Genomic DNA, 19,293 nt, shown 5'->3' with positions numbered 1-19,293 from the left:
CCGATTGAGCGGCTCTGACAGTGGTAGAAGAATTTATGGTCGAACTTCTTACGGATCGTTCACAGCATGACTTAAATATCACAGTCGTTATAAACACCTGTCGAACAGAACCTGAGCCACAAACAAACATGGTGGATAAATATACTAAAGAACTTGAGTTCAGGACATTTAGATACAAATCTTTACACCAGCTTCCGTGAAGTGACAAGGTCTAGTTGCCTTGTAACGAAGTTCTAAGCCAGTTGTGATCGTTAAGCCATCATGTGAATGCTTCTTTATAGTAAATACATTATTATAATATACTATTAAGAAGCACAGAAATAAAATTCTGCGTGGGTATGTGGAAAATACTAGGTATTCGCATATTCTTAATTTTTGAAAGCAGTTAGCTTTATATTTTAGCACTGCTCTTTGTAGCACAAGCTTTAAAACATTCAGAAAACAAAAATTTCAAACTGAGATGCAGTAATTAAAACAGAAAGTAAAATTAAAAACATATTTTATTTTTGAAACATCATTTACTACAAATTATTAAATATTCTAAAATAATTTTTTAAATGTCTACAACATATCATTACCTTTCGCAATTATAATAGTAAATTTGAACTCCCTGCTGGTTACAAAAGGAATGCAGTTATATAAGGCCCTTTATATCATTGCATTAGCCAAAATCTAGTGAATTGGCTAACTGTTGATCTGGTTGATAATCGGGTTCCATAGGCTTCCCATTACAAAATCATTAACTGAAATATTATTTAGCTTCGCGTAGAGATACATATCCGGGTGGAAGCGCTAGGTCAGATGTTAAATAAGGCAGTCTCACAGTTGTTATGGTCAAGAGCTGCATAGGCTGATACGCGGGTTCCAGTGGCTTGCAAGGAGTTGGTAGTCGGCTGTTAGGTTCTACAATTCCATCAGTTTTGGGCGAATTATCTTTTCCATTGCAAGGCTGTACTTGAGTGTAGAAGGTGACGTCAGGCTGTATAATTCCTTCCGGTGCTAAAACTGAAAGTTAGTGAATTCGTTAGTGAAGGATTACTGAAAGATTTTGCTGAATGTAACAGGAAAATAAATGAATTAAGTACAAACTTCATTAAATGTAATTTCACAACAATAATTTCAACCAGTATTAAATTTAACAAATTACTTGGAATAAAAACAGCAAAACGTATCTGGAGACGGCGGTGTGGTCTCATCGCCGCTGCCACACAGCTCAACAACCAGGAGTTATGGTATGGGATGGCATTTCATTTGATTGTCATCTGTGACACCTCTATAGTACGGTGGTACATCGATGCGATTCTATGCACCATAGTGTTGCCTTCTTTTCACGGACCCTTGAGCTTGCATTTCAACAGGATAATACACACGGCACGCCTTTCTCTTGCCTGGCTTCGTGCATCTCGAACACTTTCCTAGCCAGCACGAACGCCAGATCTCTCAAGAATAAAGTACAGATTAGCAGGCATCTCCGACAGTCCTTGTCGGAGATATACTACTCTCTACCTTTTTACTCTACCTTTGTTACTCTACCTTTTTCTCACGAAGCATTGCATAATGTATATAAAATTAAACATATCGGAGTGTAAATAGAAGTTTACTAATAGATTGTGTTCAAGGCCAATCTAATTTTTTTCATATAAGAGATACATTTAATCACGTTTCTAATAGTTGGTCAATAAAATGTAAAATTACCCTACATTAAAATTATAAACATATTACATTATGCTATTCGTCATACTACCGATTCCAGCTTATGTAGTCTACAAGCAAAAATCGCTAGTCAAAGTTATGCTTGTAACGAGTATGCGATTTGCCTTGTTATTAGACTTCTTCAAGCCGAAAACAGCCAAAATGCAACTGAAATTCAGTGCAGATTATGCAGTGTCCATGGAGGAGGAATCTTCATATATGATATGTTACATGCAAATTGTACCATAAGTTACAAGAAAAGTGAAAATATTTCCATGTTAAGGAAGGTAAAACAAGAACGTCTGATGTTTTCCCTAAGATAGTATGACAGGTTGCATTAATTGTCAGGCGGTAAGATCTTCTGACAAACATGTGATGTGTTTGGACAAATGTTTTAATCTGGAAGACAATTACGAAGAGAAGTATCATTAATATGTAACTAACTTGTCCATGTATTAAATTTTTTTCTTTTTTCCCATTTTTCTTTATTAAATCTTCAACCCTTAATTAAAAAGTAGACATCGCGTTGTACTGAATACTGATCAGAAGTTTTACCTATTCAAAGGCAAAAACAAAACTAATAAGAAAAAGTGTCCCTACTAACTCTATCCATACGATGTATAATGCAAATAACATTGGCACAATATCGAAAAAACAACAAACTATGTAATTCAGTTTTCAGTTTGTTGAATATTGGAATTCTACAATATTAACTTAAATACTGATTTAAATTCTGTTTTGACAACAATTATTAACATCCTATTTTATGTAAAATTTTATTAGATAATTTTTATTGTCAACTGAGTTGCAGGAAATGTCAGTCATTATCATTGATAAATAAAACTATTAAACAATGGCGTCCTTGCCATATCCCACGTCTTTGATTTGGATTAAGAAAGATTCTATGAAGAAAACATACGCATTGATCTATTTTAATGCATGCTATTATTCATGAAATGAAATCTCTTCTTATGATACTGGCTTAAAATTTAGAGGTATCTAAAAATTTAGATCTGCACAGTCGATAGGATTTTCTGATGCTGGAGGCATGAAAAATGTACAGTGCCCTCGCCGGGACTCCGACTCCGAACACAAGTCGATAGTGCTTCCAGTTACACCACGAAGGCATGCGGAAAGGGGTGAGAAAATACCTCATATACTCCCCCTTTTAAAGGGAAACTGGTGGATGAGGAGCGTCAACCGCCAAATCCTGGTGGCGACGAATTATCGTTCACCATATTTTAGTTCGGACGCCACTTGTAGAATCATTAAGTTGTTTTTTTTTTAAATGCTTGAGACGTGAGAAATATGCACTGCACTCGCCGGGATTCGAACCGCGGACGTCCCGAATACGCGTCGAGTGTGCTTCCAATTAACCGAAGGCACTCGGAAAAGAGGGAGAAAATACCTTGCAGATCAGTTACACTACCACAATTCAACATGATATAAATGTAAAACGTCAAAAGTAAATGCAATTTCATAATATACTCAATGCTCAAAAGTTTTAATACCATAGCTAAAAATTTACTGCACCATTCCAAAAATAAAATGAAAATGCAACTGCATGCATTTTCTATGTGCCCACTACGTATTCACTATTTTTGGGGAACGAGAGATTCGTTTAGCTATCATTCAAGGTTTACACATAATAATAACAATAATAATTTTAAAAAAACTAATATGTAGTCATTAAATGACTACAGATTTCGCTAAAATAAAATTTCTAGTGACTAATAATGCAAGAAATATAACCAGCTTTACTTCCAAATAACTGGTAAAATTATGCATTTCAACAGATAATTAAAGTAATCTGCCATCTCCAGAAACAAATTAATTAGCACTTTGACAATCGAGACAACGCATTAGTGCAGAGTAATATGCTTCTGACGAAAGAAAACTGTACCAACTGACTCTCCAAATATACCTTTGTATTTTAAATTAAAGCTAAAAATTTGAATTTTATCCATTATTAAATTCGTTTCCTAAGTATTGTTTCAGAATTGTAAAACTGTAAATAAATTACCAAATTCGGAACTATGATTCAACAAGGCAAACCTTGTACTATTCGGGCAAATGAAAACTTCCCTGGATCAAAGTAATTACACGGTAAATCTATAATTACTATTTAAATTCGCTGACAGCCTGCCGTTAGTTTGATTCATAGAGATACACTTAAATTATAAGCGACTGAAATTAGCCAGTTGTTCACTAAATGGAGAATACGTATAATCAAAAGAGATCTGCAAAGCCTATTCAGAAGAAACAGACCTATGGAGTTCACCTCAACAGATCATGGAGGCAAGAAAGGAACTAACTTCCTATCTCCATGCAACGGATGTCTGTGGAGGGGTGTTAAGAATATCACATTCAATTAAAAAAAGCCTGCCATTTAGAATCGTGAACCGAAAGCGTTTTATTTATTTTAAAAGTTCAGAATAAATGTGTGAATAATGCTACGTACCTGTTCCTGAATATAAGCTTGGTAGAGGTTCTGAAAGTCTGACAACTGCGGTTTTATAAGGCTTTCGGCACCATATTAAACACGACAACACCAAAATGATGATAGAACAGCCAATTGCTATCGTTAATACCCTAAGAGAGAAAAATTATAAGGGAAAAACATAACGCTTATATAAGTGATAATGGATTGCAGTTTATAGGCATAACAATCAATAGTAGTATAAAAATACGGGTTCTGCTGCACGCGGTGTGCGGTGTGGGCGTGGCCAACGACGTCACACAGAGGGCGGGACCAAAGGCAACGTCATCACACCAGGAGGCGTGGTTTCGAGTGGAGTTGAGTTGTTTTTAGATTGCTGATTGAGTTGTAGACCTCCTGCTTTTCATTTAAAGTTAGTTTTTTTTAAATTGGCAACGGGAAATATTTTCTGCATCTTAATTTTGATGATATAGCGATGCTGCCCTCTATTAATGAAAAAGTGAATTATATGTTTTAGAAATATATTTTTTAAGTCTGGTGTTAAAATTATTCAATGTGCGACTCTGAAAACAATGTAAAAGAAACAAATATAAAGAAAAGACTTTCCTTTAATGAAACTACAAGATAATTTTTTTTTATTACTCAATTTTATTCTGATACTTTTATTCTTTCTAGTTTTCTATGAAACTTTAACTTATTTCTCAGGTTTTCTGTTCATAATAACATATTTATTTACTGTCATATTTTTTTAATACTTAACGTTTCTAATTTGTAATATTTTATTTAATTTCCACATACTATTTTTTTTTCATACCTTTCATACCATTTCAGCATACCCTGATTTTTAACTTATATATTATATTTCAGAAACGTTCCCGCACATGCTGTTTATTTGTTACACTACTTAATTTTAGATGCAATTTCACACTTTTTTTAACGTTATAATGTTCAATATATTCTGAAATTAACTTCATTTACTTTTTTTAAACCATTCTAGTATTCTATACACACTTTAACTTAGTGGTTTGAAATTCTATTTAAAAAGAAACGTTTATTTTTCGTGATCCTAGTTCTTTTACTAAATTTTCTACAGAATTTCTAATTTCTTTTACATGTTTAACAATATCTTCCTTACATTACCGAATATTTTTTTTTAAAAACTTAAGTCTATAACTGTTAATTGCGTTTCTTACGTTCATGATTTCCCTTCTGTGTTTATATTTCTTAATTCTAGTTTAACTTATTTATTATAATGTTTTTATTTCTGTCTCATCATTCGTAATTCCAATATTTTATCCCTTTTTATTCATTTTAACGATATGGATTGTTTTCATTTACTCCATATTCAAATATTTCCTTACAATTTTTAAAATACTTGTTTTATTCTCCGATCATAATAGATCATCTACAGGTTTTACTCAGAAATTTCCATTCACAACTTTACAGTTTAATACCATTTATATCTAAATGCATTTCTTTCTCATATAGTTTTACGATCTTCAAAGTTTCTAACATCATGTTTAGTTTTAAATCCCTATTACCTTTATGTGTGTTGATAATTTTCATTTCTAATTTTACAACCACGTTCAGTGTTTCATCCACACACACCAAAATATTTCTTACATCTTCTGGTATTTAGTCTATGTCATATTTCAGTACTTCAAATGAATTTACACTGCTCACACTATTATTTTTTCATGTTTTAGAGACACTAACTATACTAATTTTACTATTTTTCATACACTAATTGCATCTATGTCAGCACTCATGATAAAGTAGCAATTGTTTTGCATCACATGCATAAAGAAATTCTTAAAACCAACTTTTTCAATATCGTACTCAAATTACTGTTTTCCAGATGGGAATTACCAGTATTCTTTGGTTTTACTCTGTTACATCTTTTTAAATTTTAACATCTTACTTTTAATTCTAACATACATCTTTTAAACAGTTTTTTCTTTTAATGATAGCCTTACCTTATTTGTTCAAATTAATTCTTTCATTCACCTTCTTTACTACCTTTCAGTACCTTCATAATTCACTATGCAAACGCAATGTCTTTCACTGACATTCTGTTTAATAATACTACAAGTTTCCTTAATTGACAAAAAGCGAATTATTTCTTATTTCAAAATAGAACTACTATATTTTTGCACAAACATTACCTTTATCCATTCAAGCCACCCCTTAACCGGTAACTGACGTAGCGATAGGAAAGGAGATTCTTATCATATGCTCTTTCGACATTTGAGGTTTCTAGAACTTCTTTGACAAGTATATCAATACCATCAGAAAATATACTTAACACTTTTACCCAGTTTAAAGGCAACATACTGTTATAAGAATGGTTTTAGTTAAATTTATAACACAAATAAACGCATTTTGTGCTAAATAGGCATAAACATTTAGATTCAGAATATTTCTTTTTAATCCGATGTAAGACTTGAATTTCATTCATGATACGGATTGTCTCTTGATTTTCTTTTTGTTTACCTTACACTAATAGAAAATTTTTATTTTACAAGTTCAGCTTTTAATGAAATAGAAATAAAAACTACGATACACCTGCTGTTTTTAAGAAAAGGAACTTTGATATATTTCTGGAAATGTAAATGCTTTTAGAGTTTTCTTTCAATAACGTTGATTTTCATTACTTTACTAACTTCAATAATTCTCTTATTAGCTAATATGAATGAAAGAATATTGTCAAAAATGTGACACAGTATAATTCTTACGAACATATGTACCTTTACCAGCATACAGATATTACCGATTGAAATGAAGAAAGATACAGATATTTTACTCCAATCTACATTAAATTAAAAAAAAATATTTAAACTTTCATACATTCCAAAGAATAAACGAAAATTCAATAGATATTGTCATGTTTGTATATATGAGATAAAAATTTTATGAATGGTATCTAAAGTAATGCTTAGAACTTCATAAAAGCGAACATTCACTATGTTAATACACATACCATCAGTTATTTACATTAATCAATGTAATATTAATCATTACATGTACTATATGCATATATATTTAAAGTTTAATTGTCTTACAATTGAATAATTAACTATTGAGAGAAAGAGGTTCATATCTTACACTATTTAATTCACATGGAACAAATTTTTCCATCAACCACATTGAACCACGTTTATTAAATTCGCCAAAGCTCTTTTATTTCTGCATTTTCACACTCACGACACATTTTAAATGTAACTATTGATTACCATTTCAAACACCGATATCATAACTCAGTGTAAAACTACATCATAACTCATTTTTTCCCTACTAACTACAATTTTATATATTCAAGAAGTACATCTAAGACATGATCATTTTCTATGTTCTAGCAAATTGATTCAATTGCGAACATACTATTAAGACTTGCGATTTTAGAAGACTTGCATGTATTAACGATGTCAACGTTTCTTCGTTTTTGTAAGATTCGTATCAAACCATGTCGCATTCGAATGTGGTGTAAGAGATCACTTTTTCTTTTAAACACTTGTAAACAATGGATACAATTTATAAGAAGAGAAGTATCATACTGTTTCAAAACATCATCATCAGCATATTTCTGTTTCTTTTGACACCAACAAAATAAAAAAAAAAAAAAAAGGTTCGTGAGATTTTCTTCAAATTCTGTTTTACTTGAAAAAAATGTCCGAACATTCAATACGATGTAAAGATTCATATTGTTTTAAATTCTTATGCTCACTAAATATTTTTTATCACGATTTACTCTTAAAAGTAACTTTATAAGTTTTCCTATCCTTTTTACATGAAAAGAACTTGTGATTATTCACTACAAAATTCTAAGACGAGAAGCTTCGCGACTTTTCAAACTACAAACTTAAATTTCTTAGAACATACACTACATCTGATGTTTCTTTCATGAGATTTCAAATATCTCTTCAGATTACTCGTATTCAAGAAACCTTACAAATATATCACATAAGTTCAGCGAATAATCGCTTCATAAACTCTTAAATTTTCAACACGAGTGAATCACTTGAAGCATATACTGCACTGTAAACATACAATACTTAAAAAAATTGTTATAAAAAATAAAAATACATTCATTTCACCAAAAAGCTTTTCTATTTAAATACATTTATTTATTTCCAAAGAACAAGTTTCTGTATTTTACATAAAATATACTTAGAATTTTCTTTCATTAGTTAATATCAAATTAACAACAATATCCATTTACTGATATTTGATATACATGTTTGCTTTAAAATTAAAACTAATATTTCAATATATTTCTATTAAAAAAACATAATGAAAAAAAAATACTCATAACATCAACCAAAGACAGAAATTTAAATAGAATAGCTGTACTTATATTAGTGCATTTTTATAATCTTCATAACATTTCGATTCAAAAAACCTATTACAAAATAAATGAAACATTTTTTTCTGCCTTAAAGAATCTCTTATATTTTTAAAATTAATACATAAAAATATATCTTCACCAATATATTTAATTCTGTCCTCAACACTTATTATAATGCAATCATGTCTTGTTTGTGAAGGATGATTTACGATGCAACCTTCGCATTTATATAGCTTTTTTATCACTGAATTTAATTCAGTTTTGATAGAGTTTATGAGTTCTTTAAAAAGTTCATCATCATCACTTACCATATCCGAACAATTGTTTTTACATTTGATTTGCAACGGTAAAATAATTTCAAAAATACTTTTATATAAAGTATTAGATACATCAGGAATAATTTCTTTCAATTTTTTTTTAAATATCACAGTTTACTTTTAGGTATGTAGGTTTTAGTTTAAAAGAATTTTCATCTTGTTTAAAAACTTGTTGAAAAATACACTCACCTTCTTTGTTGAAAACTACCAACTCATTATTGCAAATGATGCTGGCACTCATATAGAAAAGATTAAATTCATATATTTTTGAGGAAAATTCTTGCCATGTTGCAGGAGTTATAACAACACCGCGTGTAGTATGGTATAATATTTTATTTTGTTCCACACATTCACGTAGATGAATGTTCATTCTGTTTTCAAACTGATTTATGGACACAAAATATCCCCAACCAAGAGTCCACTGTGCAATCAACTTCGAACTTTCTTTTTTTTGTTCTCGATTATTCGGCATGAAGATATTTTCAGGAACAGATTTCATATAGTGGGCAAACCAGTCATCCTCTGGAAGTTCATCCTCATTATCTTCCAAGCGTCGTTTTTTGATTTTCGAAATATTTATGTTTCGGAATGTGATACTAATTCTAGGATCTTTAACGTCAGGTTGAGAGGGTATTCCATGCATCCAAAATTGGTTCGTTGGGTGTTTCATTACAAGGAGAGTTCCATGAGTTAAGTTACCGCTTCGAGATGTGAAATTTCGCCTGGTAAATACCATTTGACGTTTTGCACCTAAACTGATGATAGGTATATCACTTTCAGGTTCGAGACAAGTTTCATTGTCTTTATGCGTTGAAATTTTCGCCACTCCGTCAGGATAATAGTTCAATAAAGCAAAATTATATTTTTTGCCAGTTATCGTTTCAACATAATCTTTTACATTTAGAAGAGTTTGAGTCCATGGTTCTGCACAAATGCTCGTTCCAGAGAATTCGTAACTAAGTCCTTCATCACCAAAACCGAGTACTTTTCTTCGTGGAACATACTGAGTCCCATTAATTTCAAAACTAATATTTTTAAAATCATAATTTGATAGTTCATCTAGCAAAATATCAGCTTCATTTCGTGAATAAAATTCTTCGTATAATTCCACATTTAACTCTGTATCACATATATTCCTCATATTCGCTTTTGAATCTAACGACAATTCTGAATGATATAGAAATACGTAGCATTCTTAAATAGCAAAAATTATCTAAAACATACATTAACGAAATGATTTCATCAACACTTATCGTAATACATTCTTGTCATGTCTTGTTTGTGAAGCCAGTCTTTCCGGCGTCATATGTGTAAAAATAATCATGATAGGATAGTGGGAAAGAGTTATAGTGTCCTAATGTTGTTATTCTGAACCTCGATATTACATATATGCATAAGGAGAATCTTAAAAGCATCATCCACTTATCATGATAGAGTAATGGAAAATTTCTAAAACTCTGATAATCATACGCGAAAGAATGCATTATCTTAAGGTTGTTGTTGCTATTCCAAGTTTGACAATACATACAGAAGTGAAGGAAGACCCTTGATGAGTGCTGCACGTTATCATGATAACGTGAAGTCTACAGCGCTTATCAAGGATCTTCCTTCACTTCTGTATGTACTGTCAAATTTGGAATAGCAACAACAACCTTAAGATAATACATTCTTTCGCGTATGATTATCAGAGTTCTAGAAATTTTCCATTACTCTATCATGATAAGTGGATGATGCTTTTAAGATTCTCCTTATGCATATATGTAATATCGAGGTTCAGAATAACAACATTAGGACACTATAACTCTTTCCCACTATCCTATCATGATTATTTTTACACATATGACGCCGGAAAGACTGGCTTCACAAACAAGACATGACAAGAATGTATTACCGTAAGTGTTGATGAAATCATTTCGTTAATGTATGTTTTAGATAATTTTTGCTATTTAAGAATGCTACGTATTTCTATATCATTCAGAATTGTCGTTAGATTCAAAAGCGAATATGAGGAATATATGTGATACAGAGTTAAATGTGGAATTATACGAAGAATTTTATTCACGAAATGAAGCTGATATTTTGCTAGATGAACTATCAAATTATGATTTTAAAAATATTAGTTTTGAAATTAATGGGACTCAGTATGCTCCACGAAGAAAAATACTCGGTTTTGGTGATGAAGGACTTAGTTACGAATTCTCTGGAACGAGCATTTGTGCAGAACCATGGACTCAAATTCTTCTAAATGTAAAAGATTATGTTGAAACGATAACTGGCAAAAAATATAATTTTGCTTTATTGAACTATTATCCTGACGGAGTGGGGAAAATTTCAACGCATAAAGACAATGAAACTTGTCTCGAACCTGAAAGTGATATACCTATCATCAGTTTAGGTGCAAAACGTCAAATGGTATTTACCAGGCGAAATTTCACATCTCGAAGCGTGGACTTAACTCATGGAACTTTCCTTGTAATGAAACACCCAACGAATCAATTTTGGATCCACGGAATACCCTCTCAACCTGACGTTAAAGATCCTAGAATTAGTATCACATTCCGAAACATAAAAATTTCGAAAATTAAAAAACGACGATTGGAAGATAATGAGGATGAACTTCCAGAGGATGACTGGTTTGCCCACTATATGAAGTCTGTTCCTGAAAATATCTTCATGCCGAATAATCGAGAACAGAAAAAAGAAAGTTCGAAGTTGATTGCACAGTGGACTCTTGGTTGGGGATATTTTGTGTCCATAAATCAGTTTGAAAACAGAATGAACATTCATCTACGTGAATGTGTGGAACAAAATAAAATATTATACCCTACTACACGCGGTGTTGTTATAACTCCTGCAACATGGCAAGAATTTTCCTCAAAAATATATGAATTTAATCTTTTCTATATGAGTGCCAGCATCATTTGCAATAATGAGTTGGTAGTTTTCAACAAAGAAGGTGAGTGTATTTTTCAACAAGTTTTTAAACAAGATGAAAATTCTTTTAAACTAAAACCTACATACCTAAAAGTAAACTGTGATATTTAAAAAAAAAATTGAAAGAAATTATTCCTGATGTATCTAATACTTTATATAAAAGTATTTTTGAAATTATTTTACCGTTGCAAATCAAATGTAAAAACAATTGTTCGGATATGGTAAGTGATGATGATGAACTTTTTAAAGAACTCATAAACTCTATCAAAACTGAATTAAATTCAGTGATAAAAAAGCTATATAAATGCGAAGGTTGCATTGTAAATCATCCTTCACAAACAAGACATGATTGCATTATAATAAGTGTTGAGGACAGAATTAAATATATTGGTGAAGATATATTTTTATGTATTAATTTTAAAAATATAAGAGATTCTTTAAGGCAGAAAAAAATGTTTCATTTATTTTGTAATAGGTTTTTTGAATCGAAATGTTATGAAGATTATAAATATGCACTAATATAAGTACAGCTATTCTATTTAAATTTCTGTCTTTGGTTGATGTTATGAGTATTTTTTTTTCATTATGTTTTTTTAATAGAAATATATTGAAATTTTAGTTTTAATTTTAAAGCAAACATGTATATCAAATATCAGTAAATGGATATTGTTGTTAATTTGATATTAACTAATGAAAGAAAATTCTAAGTATATTTTATGTATAATACAGAAACTTGTTCTTTGGAAATAAATAAATGTATTTAAATAGAAAAGCTTCTTGGTGAAATGAATGTATTTTTATTTTTTATAACAATTTTTTTAAGTATTGTATGTTTACAGTGCAGTATATGCTTCAAGTGATTCACTCGTGTTGAAAATTTAAGAGTTTATGAAGCGATTATTCGCTGAACTTATGTGATATATTTGTAAGGTTTCTTGAATACGAGTAATCTGAAGAGATATTTGAAATCTCATGAAAGAAACATCAGATGTAGTGTATGTTCTAAGAAATTTAAGTTTGTAGTTTGAAAAGTCGCGAAGCTTCTCGTCTTAGAATTTTGTAGTGAATAATCACAAGTTCTTTTCATGTAAAAAGGATATGAAAACTTATAAAGTTACTTTTAAGAGTAAATCGTGATAAAAAATATTTAGTGAGCATAAGAATTTAAAACAATATGAATCTTTACATCGTATTGAATGTTCGGACATTTTTTTCAAGTAAAACAGAATTTGAAGAAAATCTCACGAACCTTTTTTTTTTTTTTTTTTTTATTTTGTTGGTGTCAAAAGAAACAGAAATATGCTGATGATGATGTTTTGAAACAGTATGATACTTCTCTTCTTATAAATTGTATCCATTGTTTACAAGTGTTTAAGAGAAAAAGTGATCTCTTACACCACATTCGAATGCGACATGGTTTGATACGAATCTTACAAAAACGAAGAAACGTTGACATCGTTAATACATGCAAGTCTTCTAAAATCGCAAGTCTTAATAGTATGTTCGCAATTGAATCAATTTGCTAGAACATAGAAAATGATCATGTCTTAGATGTACTTCTTGAATATATAAAATTGTAGTTAGTAGGGAAAAAATGAGTTATGATGTAGTTTTACACTGAGTTATGATATCGGTGTTTGAAATGGTAATCAATAGTTACATTTAAAATGTGTCGTGAGTGTGAAAATGCAGAAATAAAAGAGCTTTGGCGAATTTAATAAACGTGGTTCAATGTGGTTGATGGAAAAATTTGTTCCATGTGAATTAAATAGTGTAAGATATGAACCTCTTTCTCTCAATAGTTAATTATTCAATTGTAAGACAATTAAACTTTAAATATATATGCATATAGTACATGTAATGATTAATATTACATTGATTAATGTAAATAACTGATGGTATGTGTATTAACATAGTGAATGTTCGCTTTTATGAAGTTCTAAGCATTACTTTAGATACCATTCATAAAATTTTTATCTCATATATACAAACATGACAATATCTATTGAATTTTCGTTTATTCTTTGGAATGTATGAAAGTTTAAATATTTTTTTTAATTTAATGTAGATTGGAGTAAAATATCTGTATCTTTCTTCATTTCAATCGGTAATATCTGTATGCTGGTAAAGGTACATATGTTCGTAAGAATTATACTGTGTCACATTTTTGACAATCTTCTTTCATTCATATTAGCTAATAAGAGAATTATTGAAGTTAGTAAAGTAATGAAAATCAACGTTATTGAAAGAAAACTCTAAAAGCATTTACATTTCCAGAAATATATCAAAGTTCCTTTTCTTAAAAACAGCAGGTGTATCGTAGTTTTTATTTCTATTTCATTAAAAGCTGAACTTGTAAAATAAAAATTTTCTATTAGTGTAAAGTAAACAAAAAGAAAATCAAGAGACAATCCGTATCATGAATGAAATTCAAGTCTTACATCGGATTAAAAAGAAATATTCTGAATCTAAATGTTTATGCCTATTTAGCACAAAATGCGTTTATTTGTGTTATAAATTTAACTAAAACCATTCTTATAACAGTATGTTGCCTTTAAACTGGGTAAAAGTGTTAAGTATATTTTCTGATGGTATTGATATACTTGTCAAAGAAGTTCTAGAAACCTCAAATGTCGAAAGAGCATATGATAAGAATCTCCTTTCCTATCGCTACGTCAGTTACCGGTTAAGGGGTGGCTTGAATGGATAAAGGTAATGTTTGTGCAAAAATATAGTAGTTCTATTTTGAAATGAGAAATAATTCGCTTTTTGTCAATTAAGGAAACTTGTGGTATTATTAAACAGAATGTCAGTGAAAGACATTGCGTTTGCATAGTGAATTATGAAGGTACTGAAAGGTAGTAAAGAAGGTGAATGAAAGAATTACTTTGAACAAATAAGGTAAGGCTATCATTAAAAGAAAAAACTGTTTAAAAGATGTATGTTAGAATTAAAAGTAAGATGTTAAAATTTAAAAAGATGTAACAGAGTAAAACCAAAGAATACTGGTAATTCCCATCTGGAAAACAGTAATTTGAGTACGATATTGAAAAAGTTGGTTTTAAGAATTTCTTTATGCATGTGATGCAAAACAATTGCTACTTTATCATGAGTGCTGACATAGATGCAATTAGTGTATGAAAAATAGTAAAATTAATATAGTCAGTGTCTCTAAAACATGAAAAAATAATAGTGTGAGCAGTGTAAATTCATTTGAAGTACTGAAATATGACATAGACTAAATACCAGAAGATGTAAGAAATATTTTGGTATGTGTGGATGAAACACTGAACGTGGTTGTAAAATTAGAAATGAAAATTATCAACACACATAAAGGTAATAGGGATTTAAAACTAAACATGATGTTAGAAACTTTGAAGATCGTAAAACTATATGAGAAAGAAATGCATTTAGATATAAATGGTATTAAACTGTAAAGTTGTGAATGGAAATTTCTGAGTAAAACCTGTAGATGATCTATTATGATCGGAGAATAAAACAAGTATTTTAAAAATTGGAAGGAAATATTTGAATATGGAGTAAATGAAAACAATCCATATCGTTAAAATGAATAAAAAGGGATAAAATGTTGGAATTACGAATGATGAGACAGAAATAAAAACATTATAATAAATAAGTTAAACTAGAATTAAGAAATATAAACACAGAAGGGAAATCATGAACGTAAGAAACGCAATTAACAGTTATAGACTTAAGTTTTTTAAAAAAAATATTCGGTAATGTAAGGAAGATATTGTTAAACATGTAAAAGAAATTAGAAATTCTGTAGAAAATTTAGTAAAAGAACTAAGATCACGAAAAATAAACGTTTCTTTTTAAATAGAATTTCAAACCACTAAGTTAAAGTGTGTATAGAATACTAGAATGGTTTAAAAAAAGTAAATGAAGTTAAAATTCAGAATATATTGAACATTATAACGTTAAAAAAAGTGTGAAATTGCATCTAAAATTAAGTAGTGTAACAAATAAACAGCATGTGCGGGAACGTTTGTGAAATATAATATATAAGTTAAAAATCAGGGTATGCTGAAATGGTATGAAAGGTATGAAAAAAAATAGTATGTGGAAATTAAATAAAATATTACAAATTAGAAACGTTAAGTATTAAAAAAATATGACAGTAAATAAATATGTTATTATGAACAGAAAACCTGAGAAATAAGTTAAAGTTTCATGGAAAACTAAAAAGAATAAAAGTATCAGAATAAAATTGAGTAATAAAAAAAAATTATCTTGTAGTTTCATTAAAGGAAAGTCTTTTCTTTATATTTGTTTCTTTTACATTGTTTTCAGAGTCGCACATTGAATAATTTTAACACCAGACTTAAAAAATATATTTCTAAAACATATAATTCACTTTTTCATTAATAGAGGGCAGCATCGCTATATCATCAAAATTAAGATGCAGAAAATATTTCCCGTTGCCAATTTAAAAAAAAAACTAACTTTAAATGAAAAGCAGGAGGTCTACAACTCAATCAGCAATCTAAAAACAACTCAACTCCACTCGAAACCACGCCTCCTGGTGTGATGACGTTGCCTTTGGTCCCGCCCTCTGTGTGACGTCGTTGGCCACGCCCACACCGCACACCGCGTGCAGCAGAACCCGTATTTTTATACTACTATCAATATTAAACGTTTTAGAACTTTGCAGAAAGAGTAAAGATCGTAAGATCCTTTAAACACTGCTTATTTTGTTTCAATCTGAATGCCATTTTAGATACATAGTCTTTTCTCGAGATATTGTATTTAAACACCATACGTTATGCTGTAAATGGAAGGAGAGCATAATTAGACTAAAATTATCTGTGAAATAACAGAACATAATGAAATCAATTTTATTAAAAAAATGCTTAATGACAACATTCATTATTTAAGTTACAGTTTACCAACATGTTTTGGCTCACTGCAACATTTTCGAGGCTTATTTTACTCAGCATCCTGGCAACAATAATACATTTACGAGTCTTTTGTATAAATCTGCAGACACTGACTAAAAACATAGACATATTTTTAGATACTATTTAATTGCCTATGCATGATAGAGTTACGTACAATTAACTTCTGAAATTAGCTCTACTTTCTCAAAAGCTCTATCGCTCAAAAGAAGCGATAATATTGAAGATGTAAGCCTAACGTGTTCTGAAGAACTCCTTGTAATGAATTAAAAACTAATTAAAATCTGTCCATCAGTTTTCCAGAAGTTCGAAAAAATGTGCAAATTCTCTTAATTTTGAAAACAAATATATTTAAAACACAGTAAAATAGCTTGGTAGGAAAATCTCTTGATAGCCAAAACTAGCAAAGTGCGCAGCCTAATGCAAAAACTACTATTTTTCTTGAAGAGAAGGCTGCGCTGGCCGTAGTTTTAAAGAAGTGTAGGGTAGCTATAAAAGCAGCATTATTAAAGCCAAACTATTGTAACGCTTGCGAAATACGGTGCCGTCTTTAATTTGATGCACGGCAAAGCATTCAAACCCACCACCTTCGCCTCCACAATTCAACATGATATAAATTTCACCCTAAAAGTGATTGCACTTATCTTGAATAAAATATTAAAAAAAATAACGAAAATGATCATTATTGTTGACTAGTTACGACACCAATGTTCTGTTTCTATACTTTGCCATAAAAATCATGGGAACCAATGCTGTGCTACTACTTCCTCTTTTAGGGAGGAACTTAATGCAGAAACAGACAGGTGAAACCGTAACTAACTAAATATCAACTGAGAAACTAAACTCTTAAAAGTTAGCTAATTACCACACTTTTAGTGATCATATAAGTGAATTTTTAGTGCATTGCGTTGTGAAAATGCATCCGGGACCGCGCCGTGAGAAGATCGAATAAACAACATGTAAAATCAATATATATATATATAGAAAAACACATAAAGATATAAAGAAAACATAAATAATAGGTTTCCAGATTAAATACCAGTTTATTCAAATTCCTCAACAATTAAAATTAAATCTTATCCTAATCAGAGACTCAAGTTTCTTATTTTAGTTACAGTTCAATTTTCTTAATTTAGACACAGGTGAATTCTTCAAATTATCATTTTCTTTTGTTACATTTAAATTCATGATTTTGCAAATCTATTACATGACTCTTTTAATTTAACAGGTACACGTTCTGTAATTTCTAAGAGGTTAAAGAAAACATATTATTTGCAATTCAACATCTGTTCTAAGGAAGATTACACAAACAAATTATATTATTACATCCTAATTCATAAGAGGTTTATCCTAATTCATAAGAGACAAACTTTAAGGTTTGTCTCTTATGAATAAATTAAAAAGGAGAAAAAGGGAGGCAATTTAGTCCTTTAAAATTAATTTAAGATTCAATTTAAAGTAAAGTTCCAATTTCCAAAAGTTCGAAGGAAAATTGATAACAAAGCAAAACTTATCTGTTATGTCGACGACTTGAAACGCACCCGGAAATGTCTCGGGCTGGCCTTGCATTCTGGGAGAAATCAGGGATAAATAGTCCACGTTAAGTCCTGGGAGTAATACATTCCGTAAGGGGAACACTGGCGTCTAAGGAGTCTCACGCTTTCGGTATCACTGACCGCAATGTAGAAGAACACCGACTCCATTATTTTTCAGCAACACATCCACACGCTCAGCATCGAAGAAAATAAGCCACTGGAACCAGCACCCGAGCAGAATCTTCAAGCTCGCTGTCCGGATGTCGAGAATAAAATCTCACATTGGAGGGGTGGAACTTGGCCTATAATTTTTGGAATTTAATACTCGCAGGAGAAAAAAAAAAAAACTTTTCTTATTTTAAGATACTTGTGAAAATCCTCATCATCCCCGGTTTTTCCTTTTCCGATAGCAAGTCAACGGCCGGATAGCCTCCGCCGTTCTCAGCCGGAATCACAACTTATTCATGCCCAGAAGCTTAACAATCCTTCACCTTCGAAAGTCGGGCAAAAAGTCTTTTTAAATATTTCAGTAAAACTCGTCCAAAGTCGGGCAAAAATGTCTCTTTAAACATTTCAGTAAAACTCGCCCATCTTCAATCTCGCCTCTTAGCCAAAACGCGGCCGGGGAGCATATTTGCCGCTCCCCGCCGGAAAACATCTCTCTTCGTAAATTACATCTTTTCTATCGCTCAACCGAAGAGCAAGCTCGAAGTTACAGTCTTAGTCAAAAGTAAGTAAGTGATTCAAACTCGAATTTTCTTCGTCTCCTTCACAAACGCGGGCTCCCACACTGGCTTCAATTATCGCCCCCTTAATTTGGGCAAAATTTGCGTTTCAACCCCTGAATGAGGAAAAAGGGTGATCGCGCATGCGCGCCCTTCTTCAATTAGCCAACAACCGGACCCCCCGATCGCCAACCTGAATGACTTACATCGAAGGTTAAGTGGCAACCTCTGACCCTTCCGTCACGTACTTCCTGTCCTAAGGTCAATTGCACAATGAAATTTCTTCTAGAACATTCTAAAGGACAAAGCGCGCGAAATCATGACTTAGCAAAATCGCCTCCTTTCCCTGCTTCTTTTCACAATGAATCAAGCTTGTACAAAAATTG

General features: G+C 31.0%; 1 protein-coding gene across 2 annotated transcripts in view; it reads right to left on the bottom strand.

The window, feature by feature from the left end:
• Window positions 1-488: 488 nt before the first annotated feature.
• The window catches only part of LOC118192827 (uncharacterized), a 153,519-nt gene continuing 134,714 nt past the window's right edge, over window positions 489-19,293 (bottom strand). For both annotated transcript variants that reach the window (XM_085810773.1, XM_035363854.2), the window contains one exon: window positions 489-1,005. In XM_085810773.1, the coding sequence (XP_085666899.1) occupies window positions 752-1,005 (254 nt within the window). In that variant the 3' untranslated portion in view covers window positions 489-751. The remainder of the gene's footprint in view (window positions 1,006-19,293) is intronic.

This window comes from Stegodyphus dumicola, chromosome 2 (assembly GCF_044657685.1).
Source record: "Stegodyphus dumicola isolate Sdum_Otavi_A_Nest chromosome 2, ASM4465768v1".
Lineage (NCBI taxonomy): Eukaryota > Metazoa > Arthropoda > Arachnida > Araneae > Eresidae > Stegodyphus > Stegodyphus dumicola.
The sequence above is the reverse complement of the archived record's forward strand: the minus strand, read 5'-3'. Positions and strand labels throughout refer to the sequence as shown.